The 17,325-nt window shown below is 36.4% G+C and overlaps 1 protein-coding gene across 3 annotated transcripts; it reads left to right on the top strand.

Annotated features, from left to right (window-relative positions):
• Nucleotides 1-2,151: 2,151 nt before the first annotated feature.
• LOC127935477 (guanine nucleotide-binding protein G(I)/G(S)/G(T) subunit beta-3-like) lies at nucleotides 2,152-17,032 on the top strand. 3 transcript variants are annotated; one of them, XM_052533379.1, is made up of 9 exons: nucleotides 2,152-2,301; nucleotides 6,361-6,451; nucleotides 7,045-7,190; nucleotides 8,921-8,984; nucleotides 9,397-9,553; nucleotides 9,734-9,800; nucleotides 14,796-14,997; nucleotides 15,152-15,368; nucleotides 16,252-17,032. In XM_052533379.1, exons 2-9 carry the CDS (start codon nucleotides 6,395-6,397, stop codon nucleotides 16,356-16,358), a joined length of 1,017 nt encoding a protein of 338 aa, XP_052389339.1. In that variant the 5' UTR covers nucleotides 2,152-2,301; nucleotides 6,361-6,394; the 3' UTR covers nucleotides 16,359-17,032. The 3 variants fall into 3 exon arrangements, with proteins under 3 accessions (XP_052389339.1, XP_052389338.1, XP_052389340.1); XM_052533378.1 differs by having other exon boundaries at nucleotides 2,286-2,435; XM_052533380.1 differs by lacking the exon at nucleotides 2,152-2,301 and adding an exon at nucleotides 5,253-5,277.
• Nucleotides 17,033-17,325: the final 293 nt, after the last annotated feature.

The following is a 17,325-nucleotide window of genomic DNA, read 5'->3' as shown; positions in this document are numbered from 1 at the left end:
TTATATTGCAGTTGATAAAATCCTGTGGTGAAAATGACATTTTAAATATTTTTGGAGTAAAATAGCATAATACTGAAGCTAATTTTAGCTATCATTCTATGCACGTTAAATACATAGAATAAAAATATACAATTTTGAAATTTTTTACTCATAATCATGACCATAAAACTATGCAAAAAAAATATTTATACTTACACTTTTTGAATAATTTTAAAGAGTACAAATTTGGGACAAGGCTAAACAACAAAACATACATTAATTTGTTTTGAAAATAAATAAATAATAATGAAAAAGAAAGGTAAAAGTTTCCGGGAGAGTTTTAATGTAACCTTTAACTCAAACTGTTGTAGTCTGTCAGTCATGTAATGTAAGTAAATAGGAATCACGGCTTTGAGAATCATAAAACATACACAAACAAAACCATATTGAATCCTGCGCCTCGTGACAATACATTGATATGTAAAGACACAAAATGATCGGTCTGTGCAAGAAAATAAACAGTATTTATGTTGTTTTTTATCTCTTATTTTCACCGCAATTTCTGAACTGTCCTGAGCGCATTTGCGTCTACTTCAGCCTGTGGGTGAGGCATCTTCTTCTTCTTGCTTTATGGTGGATCGCAGACTTATAAGTGCATTACCACCACCTGTCTCTCAAACGGACCATAGACACTCTATCTCCAACAGGGATCCTCAAATCTGGCCCACAAGATCCACTTTCCTGCAGAGTTTAGCTCTAACCCTAATCAAACACACCTTAGCATGCTAATCAATGTCTTCAGGATCATAAGAAAAACACAGGCAGGTGAGTTTGATCAGGGTTGGAGTTAAACTCTGCAGCGCATCGGCCCTCCAGGACAAGATTTGAGGAACCCTGATCTACAATCTCAATTAGGACTGTTAAAGGTGCCACTCGCAAGCTGAAGAAGAAGACGCGAACGCGCTCAGGACGGTTCAGACATTGCAGTGAAAATAAGAGTTAAAAAACTACATAAATACTGTTTATTTTCTTGCACAGACCGATCGTTTTGTGTCTTTACACATCAATGTATCATCATGAGGCATAGGATTTAATTTGGTTTTGTTTGTGTATGTTTTATGACTCTCAAAGCTATGGTAAATGGCAAATGGACTGCATTTATATAGCGCTTTCAACAGACCACATGGCCATCCAAAGCGCTTTACAAGTTGCCTCACATTCACCCATTCACACACTCATTCACACACCGACTGCAGTGACAGCCATTCAAGGCACCATCCAGCTCGTCGGGAGCAGCTGGGGTTTAAGGGAAAAGGGCTCCAGTGCCATAGACAGGCAGTTACCTACAACATGGCTTGAGAAGATAAACTCTTCTTGGCATGTTTACCTTGTAAATTAGATCCATTAGCTCTTTAGAGAATTTACAAGGATAGGGTTTTATTGTCAATATCTGTTGTTGTAAATTTTAATTCAGTATATAGGTTTAAAACACACAGTGCTATACTTCCAGGTTCATTTGGTACAGTTACCATATCGAAAAGCATTTTCTAGGTTTAGGATATAGGTTAATTGGTGCTTCTAAATGCTAACAATAAAACAAAACGAATTACTCTTTACTGCTCTTACTTCCTACAAAGTTGGGAAATATAAGTTATCATACAAGATCACATATAAACCCAAAAATAATTGTCTTGTAATCATAACTTTCAAGAGTTTCCTCACTTTCCTTGCTCCATTGCTCTCTGTGTCACCGTGACGTCTGTAATTCCTTAACAGGATTGCCGATTCCCCGGACATCCACTTAGAACCTGATTAGACGAGCTCAACTCATTAGCTCTGACAAACCAACTCAAACCCCTCAACCCCAAAGCAAAAGAACAGGCCCCGTCCTATCAAGCATACACCAAACCACACCAATGACCTTTTTAGAAACAATATGTCTAGTGTTTACATTGGTGAAATGTGATAATTGCTTTAAATGCTCATACTAATCCAAAATTGCTGTTAGAACCAATGCTGAGAATAAGATGACAAATGTTCTTCTGGAATCAACCATGTTTTTGTTCATGCCACAACGTATCCATCACCTCCTCTGTCCTCTGCGCTCACTTTTGCCTTGTCTTTCGACTCCACAACCTGATTTTCCATTCCAATCGGTTTACCTGTTCCTCGCCCTCCCCTTTCCCTCTATCTTTGTCTCTCCCTTACCCTCTCTGTGCCATTCTTTGGGCTTATTCTTGCATCCCTGATCTCCTTCATCCCCTCCTATCCTCATCTGTTCTTCTCTTGCAGACAGGCAAGAGAAAGAGAGTTTTTGCACAGGTAAGTTGCATCCAGTCTATTGGGGGAACCTGTGGGAGGCGCAGAGAGAGAGAGAGAATTGAGGACTTATTGAGAATATCTTGTGGACTAAGCAAAATAGAGACTGGTACAGAAAGAGAGAGAACGGTAGAAAGGTGAGTTTGTTGTTAGTTTGGTCATTGATTAGTTTGCATAAGAAAAATCATGCAGCGATGCAATGCACTGCAAATAGTGAAAAAATGCAAACCTTGTGCGTTACAATAAATCTGAATTAATATCCTTAAAATGCATTTTTTTATTTAGTATGCATGCACAGAAATGCACAGATAAATGTTTTTTTAGGCACTTTTTTTTGTCTATTGATAGCCAGATGTAGTTCCTGAATCACGTTATCACAAAAGGTTAATCTGCAACTTTAATAATGCTTAAAATGACACTGGGTTCTTAATAGTGGTATTTTGACCATCAAAATATTGATGCATTCCTCTACAATGAAAAAAAAGTTGTAGAAACAATCTGTACTCAGAAATTGCTAGAAAATGTCACTAATAAATTACACAGAAACCGCAAATAATCCACTGAATTCAACGTGAAATTCTGAAGTAGAAAGCAGGTTTACTATAATTAACCAAAACGTAAACCATCTAAAAAAACTGTTACTTTAAATAAAATATAACAAAATATAAAATAACAATATAACATTTCTCATTTTCATTTAGTTTCTGAAAACACAACAAAATGACTACAACTTTAAAAATCAAAATGAAACCAAAAAATACAATAAAATCTAATTCAAAATATTCTAATACAAAAAAAGTATCTGATTTGACACTAAATAACACTGGTAGAAAAAAAACAGTATTTTCTTGTACTCCAATAATATTACAACTTTTTTTGAAGTGTTTTTTTTTTTTTTCGTTTCTAAACATATCAATGTCAACATGCAAAGTTTGCACATTTGGCTCTTTGTAGGATTAACCTAATGCTAGCTTCTCTTGAACACGTCATCAAAAAGAATCTTAAGATTTATCAGGTCTCATTTCATCTTGATGAACTTCCATGTACAATCCATCACATATGTATGGAAGATCACAACATACGAGATATATCACAACATACAACACACGTCCTTTCTTGCTCTTTGTTTTGTGTTTGATCTCCTCACCCCAGGTCCCTCCTGATCCCATTGTAAAGAGCAGTCACATTCACATAATCGGATGACAGGAGATTTGATTAGCCACCCCTCGACAGTTCCAGCAGGGGTTTAGACGTTTCTTCTAGCCCTCCTTGACATCAATAAAACAACAGTTCTAATCACAAGATCACAGAGTAATCTTCTAACTATTATAACATATAATTTGATCATCAACAGCACAATGTAAGACTCACTTTTGCGGATCATGGTTTCTAGCGCTATGCTCTACTTAACCAATTCAATTAAGTTCATTAGGATCTCTGTAGCATGACAAGTCTGATAATTCCTTGTCATCTCCTCTAGCCTCCCACAGAGAGGTAAACTAATACCATGGTAGACAAGCAACAGACCTTTTTATAGTAAGTTGCTACTTAGAAGATATACATCTGAATAAAACATTTGAAATCTTTTTCAAATTTTAAGCAGATTACAGATCTCAGACGTTTGATTAGACATTCAATTACCGATTACCAAGTCTATGTTTACCATGTTTATGCCTAAGGTTAGATTAGTTTTGGTTCATCTTATAGTATAGTTTTGCACTTTTTTATTTGCCTTGTTTCATAAATTGCACATATATTTTACTTTATAATAAGGCTTGAATAGGACTGTGGCCCTGTCCCAAATGGCAACCTAAACCCTTGCGGTCTTCCTCTGAGTGAACGGTAACATGTAAAGTGTTCCTGTAGCTCAATTGGTAGAGCATTGCGCTATTAAGCGCAAGGTTGGGGGTTCGATTCGCCGGGAACACATGATAGGTACAAATTGATAGCCTGAATGCACTGTAAGTCATTTTGGATAAAAGCGTCTGCTAAATCCATAAATTTAATTTAAAATGACAAATGGGACACTCTACAGTCTCGTGGACTTAGTGGACTTTTTTTTTACACCAATAACAGAATTTGACATGTCGCATTTGAATTTTAAATAACAAATTCGCAGTACCATTAGCATTTGCTAGCGTTACTGAACTCAAGCTGAACTCATAAATGGCAGACAATGTTGTTGCTGACCATTGATTTTCTTGGCTGCAAATCTATTGTGACATTGTGAGAGGTTGCTTCACAAATTGAGTCCAGGCTGAGGTCAAGCTACATGTTTCTTTTTTAATTTTTTAATCATCAGCTTCAAAAGCCAAAATTTATCCAGCTTCTCTCTACACACACACACACACAAGAAGAGTCAAACGGTGTGTTCAAAACGAGATATATCGCCCTCCGAAGGGAACTTCGGAGTGAAAACAATCATGGCCGCCATATTAAAGGGTTGTTCCAAAATGAAGTGCTCAAAACTGGCCACTTCAAAGGACCCTTCGGAATGAAGGATTTCGAAGGGTACAACTGATGACGGCGCCTCCACATGGGCATGTGATTATGACGCAGTAGTGCACTTCAAGAAACAGTTATTTGTTCCCCTACACCCTTCAACCCTTCGAATCTCTCACTTCGGAGGGTAAACCCTTTGAAGGGATTAGGGCATAGGGATGTGCCCTTCCAAATGGAATGCAGGGAAAGTCCCTTTGTTCCTAGCTCATCATCAGCTTTTTCCCCTTCACTCCCATAGACAGTAAAATAAATGGACACAGCGACCCCATTGGAACTCAATTGAGACAAAAGAAGCCCAGTTTTAGCGTTTTTTAGCACTTCCGTTTCTGACGCGCAGACTCAAACGAAGCTTGACGACGTCAGCAACCTGTCTGCCAGATGTAAATCTTCTAAGTGGCTGTGCGTGCAAACTGCCATTGTTAATCTTGCAGAGACGGCGAGCTTGAGCGGGGAGTTCTTTGGCGTGAGTGAGCAGGAGTAAGTATTCTGATTAATTATTTTGTATAGTATTTTAAAATGTAACGCCAGTACGCCATATTAAGTTAATTGCCTGCGAGCTTCTCCTCCTGTACGGTAATGCGACAGAGAGTCGCGTGGTTATGACGCAATCGTTAGCCTATTTAAAAAAAAACTGTTTCTACGGGGCCATAATGTAACATAGAAGGTAATGGAGCCCTTTATACATTGTCGTGTATCTTTAGAAATAAATAATGGACAAACGGAGTCTTTAAACGCCTCAGATGTAAAGTTATTCGCTGTCAAAGTGACGCCAAAATGAATGGGAGTCAATGGGAATGCTAACGCAAGTTAAGTTCTGCTACAAGATGGCGGCACCCGACCGACTTCAACTTCCGGTCGACTTCCTTGCCGCCTGTTCACTCCCAACAGCTGTGTCTCCCCCACTGAGGAACTTGGTAACTGTAGTTTGGGAGCAGGTGGCCATCTTGGTTTGTAGTCCCCATACTGCAGCCACCTAGATGGCACATACCTTCCATCTATGACACAGTCTCTCATAATGCCACACTATATTCAGTGTTAGTGTCTACCTACAGGTATGAAGAACCTGCTTTCTGAGATATTACATGCAAAGTTTAAGACTAATTGTTGTCCACTGAGATGTTTTATGACTGGATAAGAGGTTCTGCATCAAATCAAAGTCAGGTTTAAATATTTGTCCATATAAGGTCGAATTATAAGTCATCAATATTATTAAATCTTTTCCACATGTCTGATGCTGTAATCAGGGTTGCCAGTACTCCCCCCACCTCAGTTGCTCCCCAAAATATAGTCCAAAACTGGCCCAATTATGTTTTTGTTGTTGTTGTTGTTGTAGGTTTTCAAAGTTTTACCCTCCGTTGACATTTCTGGGAGATCACAGACATCAAAAAAAAAAAGAAAAAAAAAAGAAAACAAAAGAAAACGCAACAACAGTGTAAAATTATCCCTATTTTGACTTGGCAACACTGGCTGTAATAATCACACACAAGGCTTATATAGTTCAATCAGTCATTTTTTTTTTTATGTTTAATTATTTTATTTTTATTTCCTGATTGCTTTCAGCTTGTGTTAGTACCAACCCCAATCAACAGCAGCCATGGGTGAAATGGAGCAGATGAAAAAGGAGGCCGAAGCCCTGAAGACACAGATTGAGGTGAGACTGCCGTAAAGTTCTTAAATATTGGATGTACTTTCACAATGAAACAGTTAAAGAACATAGTTATATGGTCTTTGATACACTAAAATCTATATTCATCTTTAGCTGTTCAGTGTCTATTTATATATATATATATATATATATATATATATATATATATATATATATATATATATATATATATATATATATATATACCGTATTTTCCGGACTATAAGTCGCACTTTTTTTCATAGTTTGGCTGGTCCTGCGACTTATAGTCAGGTGCGACTTATTTTTCAAAATTAATTTGACATGAACAGAGAGAAATGAACCAATAGAAAACATTAACGTCTACAGCCGCGAGAGGGCGTGCTCCTGTAGTCTACACTAAAGACACAGAGCGCCCTCTCACGGCTGGAGACGGTAATGTTTTCTATTGGTTCTTGGTTCTAAATAAATGCGACTTATAGTCCAGTGCGACTTATATATGGTTTTTTCCTCATCATGACGTATTTTTGGACTGATGCGACTTATACTCAGGTGCGACTTATAGTCCGAAAAATAAATTAATAACAAAATGTTCATATAAATATTTGTTCCCCTACTAGGCAGCTCGTAAAGCAGTACACGACACAGACATGGCCTCTGCCGCTGCCGGGGTGGCTCCGGCCCCTCAGGTCCAACTCAAGACCAGGAAGACCCTCAAAGGCCATCTGGCCAAAATCTATGCCATGCACTGGAGTACAGACAACAGGTGAGAACATCAGTACGGGTCAAGTCAAATCATAAGGTGTGCAGAGTTACACTGCACTATATAAATATTAGGTAATATTTATCAATTATCTGTTTGGCCTTCAAAAGTAATTTCAAGGGGGAAAAATAATTAACATAAAGAGAATTACATTGGTTTACCTGTTGACCTTTAAGGTCAAATGTATAGCTCAAGCAGGTTAATAGCTCTCACACAGAAGTCAACTGTACCTTGTGGGCACCGTGAATTAGCTCATTCTTAGTTCAATCAATTATCAGGGTCAGTGGCCTGAAAAAAACTTTAGCCTCACTGTATTTAAGAAACCGCTTTGACAGCAAAATCAAATAGCACCAAAAAGCATATATACATAGATATATACCTACATACATAGATATATACCTACATATATATATATATATATATATATATATATATATATATATATATATGTGTGTGTGTGTGTGTGTGTGTGTGTGTGTGTGTGTTCATATAATTAATATTCTATATAAATATTATTAAAATAAAAATCGTACATATTTTCCCTTAATATATACATGCATGTGTTTGTATTAAGATTAGAGCTGTGCAAAAAATTTAAATGCGATTTTCATGTGCATCTCATCAGTAAAGACTCAAGCACGTGCGTTCAGATCAGGGTTGCCAGGTTTTCACAACAAATCCTTCCCAGTTGCTTCTCAAAACTAGTCCAAAACTAGCCCAATCGCGTTTCCAGGAGGTTCCCCGATAAAAGTTGCTTCCTGGGGTTAAAATATAATTTTTTTGGAAGGGTTGCCTTGGTAAAATTCACATTTTAGGGGCTAAATATCAAGTTATTGGTAAGGGGTTGCTTCAAACTGCAGATATGAAAAACAATTGCAGACTTGGCAACACTGGTTCAGGTGGAGTGGCAGATACTAAACAGAGCCGTAGTCTATCGACAACTAACACAAAATCATTTTCAAAATCGACAAAGAATTTAACATCGATTTTGTGTAGATTCTCAGTGAATTACGGCTCGGTGTAGTAAATGCCAACCAGGGTTGCCAAGTCTGAGGTTGTTTTTCATGTCCGCAGGTCGAAGCGACCCCAATACAAATAACGTGATATTTAGCAAATAATGCAAATTTTTACCCAGGCAGCCCTGCAAAAAATGTACATTTTAACCCCGGGAAGCAATTTTTATTGGGGAACCACCTTAAAGCGCGATTGGGCTAGTTTTGGACTAGTTTTGAAAAGCAACTGGGCAGGATTTGTTCTAATAACCTGGCAACCCTGATCCGAACCCACGTGGTGAGATGTGCATGAAAATCGTATTGGATTTTTTGCACAGCCCTAAGAATATATACATAATAAATATACACAGCAGATACAAATATATTATGTGAACAAAAACCTTTATTTTGAATGCGATTAATCGTGATTAATCGTTTGAAGACCCTAATATAAATACATACACATACTATTTTGGAATACATTCGAATTGAACTGCATTATTTATTGTTACAGTTGTTAGAATTCTAAAAAATCTGAATAAATTGAACTAGCTTACACATGTTGTCAAGGCTACTAACACAACCTTTGCAAGCCAAACATAATAAAATATGGAAAATAAATCTTCATGCACTCACAGCAATTGTCTGTAAAGTTCTGTGTACATTAAATACGACGAGGGGTAGATTATATATGAAATAATACATCCCGTTGTCTTACCAGCCTTTCATTGGTGTCTTTAGGCTAATGGTCAGTGCATCACAGGATGGCAAACTTCTCATCTGGGATTCTCACTCTGGAAATAAGGTGATACACTTTTAAGAGAAGATGGGGATCGAATTATCTATAAATATTTTGGGCTATATAATAAATATCTATAAAATATGATCCGAACAGGTTTATGATTCCACCCAGAGTATGTGATTTTTGCATGCATGTGTTTACAGTGTACATCTAGAACAAATTTTAATTCTAAAGTTATTGATGAATCATGACATTTCACACACAAACTCATACCCACTGGGTCAATGTGATGCTGTCAGGTTTTGATGCTGTTCATCTTTTTAAGCAACAAAACCTGGTAAACATCTTCGAAAAGAGTGATTATTATGCATTCACATTTGATTGTGTGGAAATGGCATACTTCTCCTTTAACTTTAAATCAGAATTCCTTTGGGGAAATGTTATAATATTATATAAAATGTTCCTCTTTCTGTAGGTCAATGCTGTACCCCTCAAGTCCTCATGGGTGATGACCTGTGCATATGCTCCTTCTGGAAACCTTGTGGCCAGCGGTGGTCTCGACAACATGTGTACAGTTTACAACTTAAAGACACCTGTAATCAAGACCGTGAAGGAGTTGGATGCTCATACAGGTACAGAAGTACAGAAATCATTATTATTTATTTGATACATCTCATTATGTGTTATTGTTTTCTTTCTCATTTGAATCATGTATCATAGTCTTTTACACTGTAAAGCACAGTTGTCAAACTCCTGTTGTGTTTATTTGTGCTATGAGTCAATGAAAATGAAATGTTATTTATTTTTCATAGGTTACTTGTCCTGTGCACGCTTCCTCAGTGACACAGAGATTCTAACCTCCTCTGGTGATACCACATGGTTTGTTTATTTTTATATTAGTTCATCCAAATATCAAAATTAATTTTTTTACAAACTTTTATGAGTATTCCTTTTTTTTTTCTTGGCCACTACTTTAAATAAGATTAAACGGAATGAGAATGGCAACAAAAAAGCACCAAACCGTAAAAGTCATCCGTACGAGCTTAATGTGAAATCTCAGCACTTCTAGGCACATTCATAAAAGTTCATGACACAAATAGTTATGTTTAATTCAGTTTGTTTCAGTTCATAAGAAATAGTTGTAAAATAGTTACAACAAGGCTGTTTGCAATATACTATACTATTCTTAAAATACATCTAGTATATAGTTTGCATGCTATATTTGCTAAAAAGTGCAATATAAATAAAAAATAAATGTACACATCATGTGAAAGAATGTCCAGTGTTGGACGAAGTACACAAATCAAGTACTTGAATAAAAGTACAGATACGTATAATAAAATATTACTCCAATAAAAGTAAAAGTACTCCTTTTTCAATTTTACTCAAGTGAAAGTACAAAAGTACTCAATTTTTTATGTACTTAAGTAAAAAAAGTACTGAAAGATAGATGTTTGCAATTTTATATAGGCTAATTTAATTTTATATTAGCACTTTTTTTTTTATAATCCTACTGCTCAAAATACCTGGGATTTTTTCCAAAATAACCACTATATGGAGTCAAGATATATTTTTGTTGTTGATATGGACTACGTTGACGAGAGTAATGTTCACTGTGAAGCTTACACTGTGATGTACCCGAGAGAAAACAGAGATGACCATCTGATTTTCACCAGTAAGAACAAAGTATTTTAAAGTTTGTTGTTCAGAACATCACAGTTATATATGACATGATAATAAGGCCTGAAGATTTTAAGGAAAATATAATTATATTTTCATAATGATTTTTTCCTTCTCAAACCTTGTCTGGGGTGTAAAAACACCCTTGCATCAGCTAACAATATTTACTAATTTTCAGTACGGTTATGAATAACGTCCTTAATAACAATGGATGAAAAGTTTCGAGCTCTACTGATGATTAAGTCTAGAGTGTGTCCACCTTCGTGTGTGGGTCCATGTACATGCTGAATCGACAGGTAAAAAAAAAGCCTCAAGTCCAAATATTCATTTATCACCAATTAACTGTTTGACAAACACTTCCTGCTTCGATGTCCAGATCTGAATTCAAAAAAATCTCAAACATGCTCCGATGTCCCGATCTGAACCGAGTCGCAAACATGCTCCGAAGTGGCGATCTGAATCAACCGAGTCGCGAACAGGCTCCGAAGTCCCAATCTGAATCAACCGAGTAGCGAACAGGCTCCGAAGTGCCGATCTGAATCAACCGAGTCGCGAACATAATCCGAAGTGCCGATCTGAATCAACCGAGTAGCGAACATGCTCCGAAGTGGCGATCTGAATCAACCGAGTCGCGAATAGGCTCCGAAGTCCCGATCTGAATCAACCGAGTAACGAACATGCTCCGAAGTCCCGATCTGAATCAACCGAGTAACGAACATGCTCCGAAGTCCCGATCTGAATCAACCGAGTCGCGAACAGGCTCCGAAGTGCCGATCTGAATCAACCGAGTCGCGAACAGGCTCCGAAGTCCCGATCTGAATCAACCGAGTCGCGAACATGCTCCGAAGTCCCGATCTGAATCAACCGAGTCGCGAACAGACTCCGAAGTGCCGATCTGAATCAACCGAGTCGCGAACAGGCTCCGAAGTGCCGATCTGAAAACTTCGACCAAAGAATGTAAAAAATAACTCCATTTCTCTAATAACTCTATACTCTATAATTACTCTACAAATCTATGAAAGACTCAGATCACGTATCTAAAAATAAATCGCTATAGTAAAAGAGAAATAATAAGAGGAGTGAAGTTTCCTACCGTTCTGCTGTGTTTGGTCCTCACGCGCTTCTGACGCTCCGCGGCGCGTCTCCGCCCCTCACACGCGCGTTTACAGCGCTAAATTAATCATCTTTGCTAATTATTATACATTTACTTCATTGTCAGCTTCAGGTCCTTCATTTATTATTGTTCAATGAACTGTTTGAAACAAAAAAGTTTGTATTTCAGTAATAATTCTAAATTATCAAAATAAAATATATAAAATAATGGTTTCTATTTTAATATCCTATAAAATATAATCTATTTGCTGTATTTTCAGCATAATTCCTCCAGTCTTCAGTGTCACATGATCTTTAGAAATCATGAAAATATGATGATTTATTATTAGAACTATTAATAGTTGTGCTACCAAATATTATTTTGGAATCTGTGATACTTTTTTCAGGATTCTTTGATGAATTAAAAGTTACAATTAAATAAATAAACTTGAGTAAAAGTAAAGATACGTATAATAAAATATTACTCCAGTAAAAGTAAAAGTACTTCTTTTTCAATTTTACTCAAGCGAAAGTACAAAAGTACTAAATTTTTTTATGTGCTTAAGTAAAAAAGTACTCAAAGATAGATGTTTGCATTTTTATATAGGCTAATTTAATTTTAGATTAGCACTTTTTTTTTTATAATCCTACTGCTCAAAATACCTGGGATTTTTTCCAAAATATCCACTATATGGAGTCAAGATATATTTTTGTTGCTGATATGGACTTGTGTTTTAAAGTGTTTTAAAGTTTGTGGTTTTACAGAACATCACAGTTATATATGACACGAACATTTTAAGGAAAATATAATTATATTTTCATAATGATTTTTTCCTTCTCAAACCTTGTCTGTGGTGTAAAAACACCCCTGGCCAAACGGGGTGCATCTCTTCCCCTCTTTGATAATTACTGTAGTTACCATGTTCTGAACATCACATCCTTTCTTTTGTCCCTAGATGTAATCTATATACATAGCCTATATATATAGGTGGTTAAACATTATTTATAAAAATTACCTCAAGTTAGCACCAGCAAGCTTGTTAGCTAGACATTTAGCATCAACTACAATATTTACTTATTTTCAGTACGGTTATGAATAAACATTCATGTCTGTCTAACGTTACTTGTCTAGTTAACCCAAAAATATACATATGTATAACGTTACTGTTGATACACAATATAAAAACAGACGTCATGGTAGCATTTTAATAAAACTGTTAATATTACGGTAGCATTTGGACATACATGAGTTATTTTATTTAATCTGTGTTAGTTTAAGGTTATTTTATTTTATTTTTTAACCTAAAACACAGAGACGCTGATTGATGTGTCTGCATCGTTTGCACTGGAGCATTTCAGTGGGCTTAAACAGATCACTCTTTACAGCGGATTTAGTTCCCAAACAACTGACAATTTTGACCTAAATATGATTTTCAGTTACAATAATTAATCCTAAATTTCGACATTAATAACTTAATTTTAGCAACATCAGACGCACGCACGCTCACACGATCTGCCGGTTCTTACTTCTGTAGACTCGCACTAAACGGTTCATTTGAATCAGTGAGTGGTCGACTCCAGAACAGCTGCAATCGGATCATTCTAATTCATAAACGAATCGTTTGGTGCGATTCGCGATCCGATTAAAGTTTATTTTGAAAAGACTCAGTTCGTTCATGATGAATCAGACACCGCTTCTGTGTGTCGGAGCACGTGATATATTATAGGGATTAACGATATGTTTTATGAAATGTAGTGAAGTTAAAAGTATGATCTTATGCTTTGGAATGTAGTGAAGTAAAAGTAAAAGTTACTCAAAATCAAACTACTCCAGTAAAGTACAGATACTTGAAAAATGTACTTAAGTACAGTAGCGAAGTAAAGCTACTCCGTAGGCGTTTCTCAATGTCAAGGATACTTCCTTAGTAGGACTGATCCTTCCAAGTCACTTCCTTCAGAATCTAGGTGAGACTCCTCTTTAGCATACGGAGAACACGTAAATGGAACAGGCTAGCAAGTGCGCGTAATTGCGTCATTACGTCAGTGAAAAGGTCCGTTTGAATAACGCTGTGAATGGTATCATTAAAATACTTGGACAACTTAACTAGTTATTTATAAAAGAAATGCCGTTGACACAACCAATTGTTAAATGACAGGTCTGGTTCAGTTAACTATTTGTATTTGTATAATTTACAATATCAGTAGTAATTTGTACTGGCATTTAAACATCAAACTTTACTTATATTTCCTACAGTTATAACAAATGTTTGGTAACGTAAATAAAAACCGTTAATGCTCCGACTACGTTAATGTTCGACATTTTTTAATTTTTGAACTAACGTTAGATAGCAAAGCTGCGCGCATAGGATTGTGGGTGATTTGAGAGCGCGAAGAGCGTGAAGGATACACATATGCATCCTTTCCTATGTATGGGATATTCTTTGAACGAAGGACTCAGTCCTTGGTTGAAATTCAGAGGATCCTCGACATTGGAACAGTCCTTCGACGGATGTCGATGACGTAGCATCCTCGAAATACTGGCTTCCGAGGATCCTTCCTTGACATTGAGAAACACCTCGTTACTGTCCACCACTGAGAATGTCCCACAATGCAATGCGCTTCACTTTCTGGACTCGTTATTTGATCAACCCACCAAATAAAAAATATTGTATTAAAATACAAAAATGATTGGATAATCCTCACTACACTGCAAATTGAACATCATAGAATACTTATATTGAAATGCTTTATCAGGGAATAATGCGCAGCAACTTTCTTTTAGATTGATTAACATATCCTTAAAAAATACCTTCAACTAAAAGTGTAAGTTAAAAGGCACCACTGTCATTCTCACAAAGTCTAGCTAGACTAGAAGTCCAACAAGCATCGCCATTATTATTAGGTAATGTTGGAGCTTTTTCACAATATGCAGCTCGATGCAGAGAGTTGTGCTTTACTTTATGTTAAGTTACTTGCAGTCTAGTAAAGGATATATCCCATAAACATCTAGAGACCAGCAACTGCCTGTCGTGACGAACCAGAAAGCACCAATCTTTGACTTTTGTTACATTTTTGCTTGTTTCCCTCCCATTTTTCTACCAGTGCATTGTGGGATTTGGAGACTGGAAAGCAGAAGACTGTTTTTCTGAACCATGTTGGCGATTGCATGTGTCTGTCACTGTCTCCGGACATGAACAGCTTTGTTTCTGGTGCTTGCGACTCTCTGGCCAAGCTGTGGGATGTCAGGGATGGCCAGTGCAAGCAAACCTTCCAGGGTCACACGAGTGACATCAATGCCATTTCAGTGAGTTAAACATGGGAAACTCACAGTTGTTTTTTGGCTTCTTCACTGATGATGCTAACCTTCTAACAGTTTCAAAGATTCAAGTCTATCCCATTTAATTTAAGAGCAAAGCACATAAATGGAAATGGATTTACCAAACTTCCTCTTTCTTCAGTTCATCCCTAGTGGAAATGCAATTATCACTGGCTCGGATGACTGCACATGCAAAATGTATGATATTCGTGCCGATCAAGAAGTGATCTGTTACCAGGATGCTGCACTGAACAGTGGTGTGACATCACTGGCTCTATCTACGTCTGGCCGCCTCATCTTTGCTGGCTACGACGACTTCAACTGCAATATTTGGGACTCACTAAAGGGCGAGAAAGTGGGTGAGTTAAAGAAGTCGTCACAGATGGAGTGAATACTGATTAATAAGGAACAAAGTCCATTTTAAGCAAGTCAAATCACTCGACGGCCATCTTGGCAACTCCACTGAGCAGCTATTTATGTATGTAGCCTATTTCTAAATTTTAAAACATTCTTCTAGCATTTAAAAAATGAAAATCTGCTCAAAATGTACTCAGGATGTTTTCATAGGGGGCTCACTATAGCTTTATTGCTCATTCAACTTCTAAAATCTCCCAAATTCTTGCTGTCTAATATTACATGCTCATAAATGAGACATGAAGATAGATGGAGATAAAAATGTGAAAAAGTCTGGAAGTCAACAGTAGACTTAATTCCAGATTATAAAATTAGTTATTTTATGCATTAACGTTTTATTTAATGCACAAATAAATGCGAGCACAGTGCACTTAAAATAGACAATTTCTAGTACAAGTGCACTGTGCATACATTTATTTGTGCATTAAATTACAAATAAAAATACATATCAGTTTGTACCATATGTAATCTCAAACTGCGGAATATATTTTAGTATGCATTTGAGAGATGGTTGAGAGGTGAGCTTTTACCTTTGCACCAATATTTAATGAAAAATGCCATAACTTGATCCTCCAATGGAAGTGTCAGACTTCTTTCTGCTTTCTTCTCCTATCATTTAATTCATTTAAACCTTGTCGTTGCAAGTTTGTGTTTATTTGCCCCCACTTTTGAATGCAACATCTTAACATCTATTCAACAACCTATGCATAGAAAACACAGTAGAAAAGATCAGTTGCTATTTCCATTTCACTGCAAATTAATGTGCATAAAGAACAAAGTCCTGTCAAATGAATCCTCTCACTTACTTCCTTCCTTTCTCTTTTGTAGGTGTGTTGTCTGGCCATGACAACAGGGTGAGCTGCACTGGAGTACCAGAAGATGGCATGTGTGTTTGCACGGGCTCATGGGACAGCTTCTTGAAGATCTGGAACTGAGTTGGACCCTGAGACAAGATGAGATGAGAATGAATATGAGAATGAGAATGAGAAAGAAAGGATGAGTAAATGTTGAGAGAGAGGATGAGAAATTATCCATTTCCAAGCAACAAAGAATCTCACACACAAAACATGCAATGGTCCACCTGTATGTGTGGGATTTCTGGAAGACTGCATTTCATTAGTATCAATGCAATATTTAATTGTAAAATCTAAGTTACACAGGGCTGACACAGGACTGCATTAATGTTATCATCACATGGCAATCTCACGACAACGATACTTTGATTTGAAATTCGTGTTTTTGACAGCTTAAAAACTGAAGAAAATGGATAATCTTTTAAGAATTTGAAATATATTACACTTCTTTTTGTCAGATAAAAATACTTCTCATTAGATAAAGGTTTTTATAAATTACAAATGACTACAGAATGTAGAAGAAAATGTCCCAACAACCACACACTGTCTGAGATCTGATATTACGGCTCTTTGATGATAGTGACAACTTTGACCTGGCACACAGTTGGATTTTGATTCCCAAAGCCCCCAAAATATGTTAAAAGATTAAATGTCTATATTTACTTCTTTCATCTTTTTGTAGGACTTTCACATACAAAATGCAGTGGTTACTTGAATACCTTTCTAATAAACATAGTGTTCTGCATTAAACAATATTTTAGTGTGTGCTGTGTGTATCTGCTTGTTTTATGATTTTAGGCTAATTTAAATAATTAATAACATAATTGAAAACAATGCTGATCTTAGCAATGTTTCTTTTTTAAAAGAACAAATTGTTGTGCAAATGTCTTAGGACAGACAATTTGCATTGGGCACTTTTGCACTAAAGAATCTATGACAGAAGAAAATATTATTGGAAAGAAATGAAATGTAAATTAGCCCACAAAACTATGTTTGTGGAAAGTTTAACTGCAGTATAAATTTATAGGAAGAAAAAAGTTTGCTATGC

Source organism: Carassius gibelio, chromosome A19, assembly GCF_023724105.1.
Source record: "Carassius gibelio isolate Cgi1373 ecotype wild population from Czech Republic chromosome A19, carGib1.2-hapl.c, whole genome shotgun sequence".
In the NCBI taxonomy this organism is placed as follows: domain Eukaryota; kingdom Metazoa; phylum Chordata; class Actinopteri; order Cypriniformes; family Cyprinidae; genus Carassius; species Carassius gibelio.
This window is presented reverse-complemented; position numbering and strand designations above follow the sequence as displayed.